Source organism: Pinus tabuliformis, chromosome J (genome assembly GCF_031772625.1).
Source record: "Pinus tabuliformis cultivar Carrire ecotype Pingquan chromosome J, CPIR1, whole genome shotgun sequence".
Taxonomy (NCBI): domain Eukaryota; kingdom Viridiplantae; phylum Streptophyta; class Pinopsida; order Pinales; family Pinaceae; genus Pinus; species Pinus tabuliformis.
Genome location: NC_142295.1, coordinates 1,489,326,175 through 1,489,336,481, shown reverse-complemented (window position 1 = coordinate 1,489,336,481; position 10,307 = coordinate 1,489,326,175). Strand labels below are relative to the sequence as shown.

The following is a 10,307-nucleotide window of genomic DNA, read 5'->3' as shown; positions in this document are numbered from 1 at the left end:
CATGGCTTTTCAAGGTTGTTTTTTCCATGTCTTTAGAGTTAGTTTATCCGTGTGGTTTGGATAGTGTTCCAACCACAATGCTCTTCCTTTAGAACGGTTGTAGTTATAACATTGTACAATAGTGTTAAGTATAATAAACAATGCCATCCTTTAGTGGTCTGTACAATAGTGTTGAGGGTACACTAGTATTTGTGGAGGAGAGAGATATGGTGCTCTAGGGTACACTAGTGCTCTCTTTTCCATATATTATCACAAGTGCACAAATACATACTCACTTTTCTTTTTACCTAGATAAGCAAATGATGACATCTTTGTATTTTGTAGTGACAAGGATAACTATAAACTGGAGCTAGACCTTGAGCCCTTCAGTGCATCCTTTCGTTACCCAACACTAGCATCTTCCAATGGTAATGGAGTTCAATTTCTGAACCGACATTTGTCTTCAAGACTATTTCGTGGAAAATAAAACATACAACCATTGTTGGATTTCCTTCGAGCACACAAATACCACAACCATGTCATTTTTATTTCCTTGGTTAATATATTGCATCATTATGTTTGATTGTTAATTCATTATTCTTCTATGCACAATAAATCTCTATCAAATAGACAAGAGGAGATGCTTGATCGGAGAACGGGCGCGCGTTTGGAGCTCCTCCCGCATGGCCGCTCCCTGAGTTCTCTGCGAGCCTGCGCCTGGCAGCTCCGCTGCTAGGCTATGTTCCCCTCCTGCCTCCAGGGCCTCCTGCCCTCTCCTTACGGGGCCTCCTGCCCTCCTCCTTCCCCGGGCCTCCTGCCCTCCCAGCGCTTTCTCACTCGGGATTCCACCTCGCCTGCCCTTTGGATCTGCTCCCTCTGAGCCTCTGCGCCCAGCAGCGCTGCTGCTAGGCTGCCTTCCTCCTCTGTTTGACTCCCAGAGGTGCTCCAACCATGCCTGCATTGGATCCACCCTATCAGGAACAAGAAGATCTGGAAAAGTCCTTTGCCTCGCTTATTCCAGAGAACTCTATGGAAAGGATCAGACCCTCAGCTTCAAGATTCATCAAAAAGCTGGATGAAATCCCGGAAGTCTCGCTCCCTCCCGCCCTTCCGAGGAGAGCTGCAGTGGCACTAGCTGACAGAGGTCTTGTAGGCCAGTTTACGGGTCTATGGCCCTCTCCACGCACGGTCCAGCGATGGGTAGAAAGGAACTGGAACTCGATGGTTCAAGGTAAGATAGCAATACGATTCTATGGAAGAGGGTTCTTTACCTTTCTCTTTGAATCAACGGAGGATCGCAATCTTATCTTCCGAAATGGGCCTTACTTCATGGACACAAGAGGCCTCTACTTGAATAGATGGACTCCTGATTTTGACCCAGAGATGGACGTTCCTAACGCTGTCCCTGTATGGGTTCGGCTCCCGCACCTGCCTCTCCACTGCTGGGGAGACGAATCAGTGAAAGCAATAGGAAACGCAGTGGGGAAGTATATTGATAGATCTGAGCCAAAGGAGAACATGCACGCTTGCGCAAGGATATGTGTAGAAGTTGATCTGGGAAAGGGCCTGCCATAAGCTATCAAACTCAAAGTCGATCAATGGACACACATACAACAAGTGGACTACGAACAGCTGCCCTTCAAATGTAAGGTATGTCATGAATACGGGCATTTTGCCAATAGATGTAACAAATCTAAGATAATTGTTTCTGATGCTAACCCCGAAGCTCCAGAGGAAGTTTGGGAAACAGTCAAAAAGAAAAAAACAAACCCACCTCAAGGAAACCTCTCCAAAAACCCTCCCCCAAATCCTACACCCCCCTCTCAATCTGGCCCGTCCTTCCCTTCATCCTCCAACCCCTTTGAATCTCTGTCCACGGAAGATCCCCCTTCCCCTCCTCCTTCCCCGAGAGCTCCCATCGAAACCCCTTCCTCACCTCCGCCATCCTCTCCCCCTCCAACAGTTGAAAGAATCCTAACAAGGAACAAGACAAAGGAAAACAACTCCTCCATGGACCCCCCAAGAAAAGTCGGCAGGAAATCCAATAAAGAGATAAGGGACGAGACCGCAGCAAAAGAAATGGCCACAGGGACTCAACAGCCAATGGACACTTATCTGGACAAGACAAAAGGAAGTGGTGAGAAAATGAAAGAGAAAGGCGGGATCCACAACAAGCAAGGTAAATGATGAATCTGGTCTCTTGGAATTGTAGGGGGATGGGCTCCTCCCTTAAAGCAAATGCAGTCCGAGACCTACTTAAATCAGAAAATCCAGACTTCCTCCTACTCCAGGAGACCAAAATCAATGAGCAGGAATTCCAAAATAGCCTGAAAAGAAGTAAAACTTATGAAGGAATAGCAGTAAGTGCAATGGGTGCCTCAGGTGGTTTAGGGACAATCTGGGACAAACGGAAATGGAAACTAATAAACCACAGGCAGAGCGGTTGGTGGATCAGATTAGACATCCAAAACACAGCTTTGACAGAAGAGTACACCATTTACAATGTATATGCCCCTCCTCACTTCCGAGACAAAGCCTCTTGTTGGGACTCAATTTCTGCAGACATATCAGATGCCCAAGGAAGGAATATCTTCTTGGGTGGGGACCTAAATCTAATAAGGAACGCAGAAGAAAAGATAGGGGGAAATTTCCTTGCAGATCCCTCAAGAGATGCCCTTGAAGAAATCATACAAACCCACAATCTAGTGGACATTCAACCTCAAAACGGGCGCTTCACCTGGTCAAACAAGAGAGCAGGTCGGAACAATATAAAAGAGAGGCTGGACCGCATTCTGGTACAAGAGAGAATAGTAGCCAATTTCTCAAATATCAAAAGCCTTATCATCCACGGTTACACCTCAGATCACAAGCCTGTGGCTCTGAGATTGGACAAAGGTAAAAACATGGGACCGCTCCCCTTCAAGTACAACAGAGCCTGGGACAATAATGAGGACTTCAGATCTCTAATAAAAGAACAGTGGGCAGCAGAAATCACAGGCTCTCCGCATTTCGTTTGGGAATCAAAGCTAAAGCTCCTTCGTCTTGCCATCAAACAATGGGCCAGAGACAAGGCAAAAGAAGAGAGTAAAAACAAAACAGACCTCCAAAAACAAATAATACAATGGAACCAAGAAAAAGAAACTAGACAAGACACGGAAGAAGATCAGCTCAAAGAAATGGAATTACAAAAGGAGCTGTACAAGCAGAACAGAAAGGAGGAGGAGGAACAAAGGCAAAAGTCGAGATGCCTTTGGCTCAAATTGGGAGATCGAAATACTTCCTTTTTCCACAATAGTTTGAAAATGAGGCGAGCTGGGAACAATATTGAGAAAATCATAGTGGAAGGAAAAGAACTAAAAGAGCAAGAGGAAATTATGGAGGCAGCGTCCCATCATTTTCAAGACCTCCTCACAGCGGATCCGCAGTATAGAGACAACATGGAATCCCTCGACATAATGGAGAACAAAATTGCAGAAGACCAAAACATTGAGCTGGTCAAAGAGCTCACGGTGGAAGAGATAGAGCAGACAATTCATAGCATGGCCTCGGACAAGGCTCCGGGTCCTGATGGCTTCACGGTGGACTTCTACAAGACCCATTGGGACATCATAAAGAAGGACTAAATCAGAGTGGCCAAATTTTTTTTAAAAAAATGTAAGATGGGCAGCGGTATGAAATCCTCCCACTTGGCCCTTATACCCAAAGATCCAAATCCTCAATCCTTCAATAGATTCCGTCCAATATCCCTCTGCAATGTGTCTTACAAAATCATCACTAAGATCTTAGCAAACAGGCTCAAAAAAATTCTCCCTTCTCTCATTTCCGAGAATCAAGGTGGCTTCGTCCCCAGGAGACAAATAACGGACAATGTAATTCTTATTCAAGAGGCTATTCAGAGCAGCATTTCTAGAAAGGAAAAGGGTATGATCATCAAGTTAGATATGGCAAATGCCTTCGACCGGGTCAACCACTCTTTTCTCCAGGCTGTACTTAAGAAATTTGGCATATCCGAGCTCTTCATCAGCTGGATTATGGAATGCATTTCAGACAACTGGACGGCCCCCCTCATCAATGGTAGACCCAGCAAAGCCTTCAAAAGTTCAAGAGGACTAAGGCAAGGGTGCCCGCTCTCCCCCTTCCTTTATATCCTCATGGTGGAATCTCTAAGTACGAAGTTGGAAAATCTGTGCAAGAAAAAATAAATAACAGGGGTAGAAATAGTCAGAGGAATCAAAGGTATCAACCACTCTCTTTTCGCAGATGACACCTTACTAATAGGAGGTGCCTCAAGCCTCATGGCCAGAAGGTTTAAGAAAGCTTTGGACCTCTTCCTCCAAGCTTCTGGTGGCAAGCTCAACAACAACAAATGTATGATCTACACTTGGAATGTCCCCAATCATATTATCCAGCGAATATCCTTAATCATGGAAATCCCAGCCCAAAGAAATTGGACTCATTTCATGTATCTAGGGCTACCTCTAGCAAAGGAACCAATCAAATCTGAGATCTGGGTAAAGATAATTGAAAAATTCAGAGGCAAACTTCAGAACTGGGGAGTGTACTGTCTCAACTTAGCAGGCAGAACGATCCTAATCAAGTCCATCCTAGCCTCGCTCCCTATTTATCAGTTTGCAATTACTCTTGCACCGGCCAGTATCCACAAGCACATGGAGCTGATCATCAGAAGTTTCCTGTGGCAAGGAGGAAAGCAAAACACTAAAAAGTTTAGCTTGGTAAAATGGGAAAAGGTTATTCTCCCCTTGGAGAAGGGTGGACTTGGAATCAGAATTCCAAGATTAGCAAACATAGCGATGGGCTACAAATTAATTTGGAGAAATCTCAATGAAAAAGGGGCTTGGTGGACGGACGTAATCAAGAAGAAATATTTGAGCGGGGTGAATAGCAACATCATCACAGAAAATATCATAGACAGACAGGGCACACCCATCTGGAATCTCATCAAAAAATCGCTCCCTCAATTCAAACCTTATATTTCCAGGGCCCCAGGCAATGGCAGAGACATCAGTATTTGGAGAGATAGAATAATGGGGACAAATGCAAGAGAAATGATCCCTCACCTCAGACCCCTTCAGAGGTGGATGACAGAAGCTAATTTCATTACCCTTTTCAATATTTCTCTTTGGGAACAGAACTATTGGACAGGATGGAGGACTCTCAACCTCCCCTCAGACCTCTCTAATCTCTGGGAAGAGCTCAAGAGCTCCCTCATAGGCTCAGCACCCATACACAAAGAACAAGATGATAAATTCGTATGGGATCCCAACGGAGGAAGATACTCGGTCAAAGATGGTTATAAAGCCCTTCAGAACGCATCAGCAGTCAATAATTGGCCCCTGTACAAAGTTGCTTGGAGAACTGAATGTCTCCCTAAGGTTAAATTGTTCAATTGGACCTTACTCCATGGGAAAATCCTCACGGCAGAGAATCTCAGAAAGAGAGGTATTCATGGACCTTCAATTTGTTGTATGTGCAGGGCCGCGGAGGAAAGCACCACCCATCTCTTCATCGAATGTCCGCTTGCAAAAGCCTGCTGGAAACACCTTACCAGTCCCATAATCACAGAAGATTTTCCTAATCAGATCTCGATTCTCCAAAAAAACTGGGAAAAAAGCCTTCTTCAATCCAAAAAAGGCAAAATTATAGCTCCAAGATTCTGGAACAGTATTCCTCCTAACCTGTGTTGGCAGATATGGATTGCACGAAACAAGTGTATCTTCAACAATGAAAAGCCAAGCATAACGGGCATCTTGGCTAAAGCAACTGCCCTCATTTCCGAGACAATTGAAGCCAATGGTATAACCCAGATGGACACAGAGGTGGCAGATGAAAGGATAAAAGAATGGATGAGCAAATTTAAATACATAACAAACCCAAGGAAAAGCATAAGAACAAGGAAAAGCAACTCGGACTGGAAGCTACGAGGGACAGAGGAAGAAATCAGACAGTGGATTCGAAACCAAAGAAGACCAGTCCTCCATTTTGACGGGGCTTCCAAGAATAATCCAGGTCAAGCTGGAGCAGGCGGAATAATTAAGGACACCCAAGGGAAAATCATAGTTACCTATGAATGGGGATTAGGCAAAATGACCAACAACAAGGCGGAAGCCTACAGTCTTCTTCTGGGCACCCTCATTTCAAGAAAACTCGGCCTCCAGAATCTCCTCATTTTGGGTGACTCAGCAATAATTATTGCAGCCATGAACTCAGGGAATGACTTCAATCAAATGGCTCTGAATAATATCAAGAGCAGGTCTTTGGAAAACATCAGAGCTCTCGGAGGTGTTACTTTCAAACATGTGCTCAGATGTAATAACAAGGAGGCGGATGAACAAGCAAACCAAGCCGCAAAAAGAAAGCCAGGACAGGTAAGAGAGAATGAAACACTCTATGAAAAGGATATTCCATAATCAAATCCCTTCCACCGCTCCTCCCCAAGGTAGCAGTCACCTCAGGCATTCTGTCCATCACTGTGAACCCCCTTCAAAATCTCTATCTCCCCTCTCTAATCTCCTCGACTGCATAAGTGTGTACAAAGGGAGACATAATCGCTCTCAGGATCTAGAGCTCATCATTAATCCCATTCTCAGTACGAATCTCCTCCTTAGCAGTGCAGTCATTCTCTGGGGAGGCGGCCGAGCCCATCCCTCATGTACGCACCTGGTCAGAAGTATAATGATCAAAGACAGCTCTCTTCTCAAGATCGGGCTCTCTCGGAATCGGATCAAACGCAAAGGGACCCTCCCTCCCTCTTTATATTGCAGCCTAGTTTATCAGATTTCCACAGCTCGCAATCAAGCAAGAAGTCATATTCTCGCTTTCTCCAAGCTCAGGCATCGTTCGGAAGCCCTCTGCTCGGTCCGGGATCCAGATTTCCGCCCTCTGTCCTCGGTAATCTCTGATTTGCATTCCTTTGTTTTGCATATTGCTAACAGTGTTGTTTTTGTCCTCAGCAGAGCCCTCAGAAATTTCCTGAGTTCCTCAATCCTCAATCTATCGCGCCAACAGCTAGGTGTCATCGTCTTCCCTCCCTCTGCATCTCTTATCCTCGCCCCTCGTGAGCCCTTTGATCCTAGACTCCAGTTTGTTAGGATGGCGGAGCACCAAAACCAGCCAGCCAATCAGGCTCAGCCCAGAAATCCTATGGGAAACATATTCAACAATAGGGAGTGTAATATGTGTAAGGCTCACACGACCATGATCAACAGCTTGATCAAGCAGCTGAAGGAGCTGACAGAAGACTATCATTCCGATAGGAACTCAAAGCGTAAAAAACTGGAAAAGAGGAAGAATGAGACTGAAGCTTTAAAGGATCGTTGCATCCACTTGGAGGCTGCTGGGGATCACATTCGCTCCCTCACCCAAAGCCAGCAGGCTGAAGCCTCAACCAAAGCAAGTGCCCGGAAGGATCCGCTCCCGGACGATTCAGTTACTCAGCATTTCCCTTGATATTTATGCATTGTAAATTCACTTTGTTAAGTGGTTCTTTCGTCAGGCAATATAGCCGTTTGTCTCTAGCTTTGTGTTCAATTAAGAGAAGCTTCGAGGATTATGGGTCTGCGAACCCGCTTTTGTACCTCAGCTCTCAGAGCCTTTCACCTTCTGTACTAGAATCTCGTATTGCTGGCTTTTATAATATATGAGTAACCGACTTTGTAAAAAAAAAAAAAAAAAAAAATCTCTATCAAATAGCAGAGAAGGATGGCTTGATTGCTTTAGAGATATATAATATGAATTGATTAAAAATTCACAGGTCTATTTCAATTCTCATATTTTTGTTTCATTTCCTTAGAGAAAACTATATATTCAAATACAAACTCAACTCAAATCAAACTAAAATAGAGAAGCCTAATTATGAAGATGTTTCTCTCTCCACTACCTTGTAATGACGTTATTTTTTGAATTATACTTGAATTTCACTGATAATAACCTGGATTTATATATTGCTTTTAATACCAAATTGACATCACAGTAAACATACAAATATCTCATTAAATATAACCTAAAGATGATTAAAAGAATCTCACCTTTAGCCTAAGCACATGGCAGAGTAATTTATGAGGTGTGATGTTTTATTAGAGGTAATGTTTATTTGTTTGTTTTGGTTAGGAAAGGGTTTTTTCTTGGTTTATGCGACTTTCAATTTATCATATGTAGCATGTTGAGAAATGGGAAAGAATAATGTGTGACATTTATCTTGCAGAAATTGATGATGATTAAAAGGATATAGATTTTAACAAAGCTACAGTCTGCTTTGGTAAAGGCATAGGAACATCTTAAAAAGATACCTAAGAATACACCATATACAGAGTTTAAACATAAGTAATATATGGTTTTTTATTTTGTAGACATGTTCTTTTTTCTATCTAAGATATCACAGCAAGAAAAATATTGATATTCTAGAAATTGTTTGAGGACCTTATTGAGCTCAATTTTTCTGATGTCCTACTTGATTGGTACCTTCTCATGATAGGAAGGATTTTAATATGAATTAATATGTTCCCAAAACAAATAAGATTCAAATTTTATAGATATAAAAGATTAAAAAAAATAAAAAATCAATGCCTTCGTTTGTTTGTTACTTGACTCTGGTGTGGGAAGGTTACAGGAAATATGATTGGAAAAAGGATGGGGAGAAAATGCACAACACGTCTTGGATACGATTCATTTGTTGTTGGAGATCCTTCAGGCACCTGAGCCATCGACTTTGGAAATGTTTCTATTAGGGATTCCTATGGTTTTTAATGATGTGATTCTTTAACCTCATGGTTCTTTTGGGTAAGAAAATGTTTTAGGAATGTCTAACAAGACATCGATGGACATGTAAATAATTTTTTTATAATTGAAATGTCCATTCCATGATTTCCTCTTTATTATTTGATATGATTTTAAACGTTTTTTTTTTTTTTTTTTTTCTTTTTTTTCTTTTTTTTTTTTTTTTTTTTAACTATGAAATTGAAATTTCTTGGTATCATGTCCATTTAAACAACAACCAAAGCTTGAAGATGAAATTAGTATTACACAATATTGTTTGAAAACCTTTTAGCTGTTTTGTGTTGAAATATTTTCATGTCTATTAGAAAATTTTACTTTCATGTTGTTATTTGAGCACATGTTGTTTATATACTTGACCAAGTTCATCCATTAGATAATGAAATGTTGTTGCAAATAAAATGACAAGGATTAGACATCACACCTCATATTATTTGTTTTCACAAGTTATCTACAACTTGAGCTTTTTAGCATGTAACTTAGTTGGCATGATTATGTCTAAGATTTCCCTAAAGGTTGAACACTAAGTTACTAAGATATTATTTTCTATGGTGACATTTTATTTTCTTTGTTTATATAGGTCATCTGGGCACATAGTGGCCACTATCGCTCAACTAAAGAAAACTTGTTCGACTTTCTTTCTTTTATGGGGAAAAATGGCTTTAACATTGCTGATGTTGAGTTACATGTAATATGAATCCTTTATAGTCTACTTTAGTTTATATTCTAGTGTTCATTGTTTTTCACACTTTTCACTGCATCTTTTTTTTTTTGGGTCAGAAAATGAACTCAGTATTGATGGTAAGTAGCAAGATTTAAAGAAAGGCGAGAACAATAACATTGGAGCGAAAAATGAAAAAAGAGAGAGAGAAGAGAACCAGTCTAGTGATACCCATAAAGCCAATATAACGCATAAAACACACACATAGAGATTGATGGTCCAATCTCCAGAGTTAGTGAATTCACTTGCAATGCCTTGGCAACACAATGATAATGCTTGGAAGTGATGAAACAACATTTCATATGTAAATTGTAATCCAACCAATATTAAGTCGGAAACTCATATTATAATGTGTTGAAAATAGCAACAAGAAATGCTAAAAATAGCAGTTTGGGTATTAGTGCTGGATTGAGCAACAAGGAAAAAAAAATGAAAGTGCTAAAAATAGCATTGTTATTTTTAACAGTTTAGGATGGATTCCAATTTTAGTCAGTCCCTGGACTAAAATAGGAAGTAAAATTCGAATTTGAACTTAACAACTGTTTGAAAATAAATTAATTAATTCACCATGAGTTAATTGTTGTGAAAAATCAAACATAAAATCTATGTGAGGACATGCAACAGTGTCTCCATTAATTGAGGAATTTATCCATCAGTTAAAGAGATAAGGATGAGTTCTAATTTGAGTTGTAATTAGTTGGCTCAGTTACCTGAGTCAAGTCCAGTTAGATTGATTTAAACAGTTTGTTTAAATTAATGTGAGTTTAGTTAGTTAATGCATGCTTGCATATAACTGTTGCACTTCAGATAATTGAAT

The 10,307-nt window shown here is 41.2% G+C and overlaps 1 protein-coding gene across 1 annotated transcript; it reads left to right on the top strand.

Annotated features, from left to right (window-relative positions):
* The first annotated feature begins 1,008 nt into the window (after nucleotides 1-1,008).
* On the top strand, nucleotides 1,009-1,554 carry LOC149233050 (uncharacterized). Its single transcript, XM_089382082.1, has one exon. The coding sequence runs from the start codon at nucleotides 1,009-1,011 to the stop codon at nucleotides 1,552-1,554; it is 546 nt and encodes a 181-aa protein (XP_089238208.1).
* The last annotated feature ends 8,753 nt before the right edge of the window (nucleotides 1,555-10,307 follow it).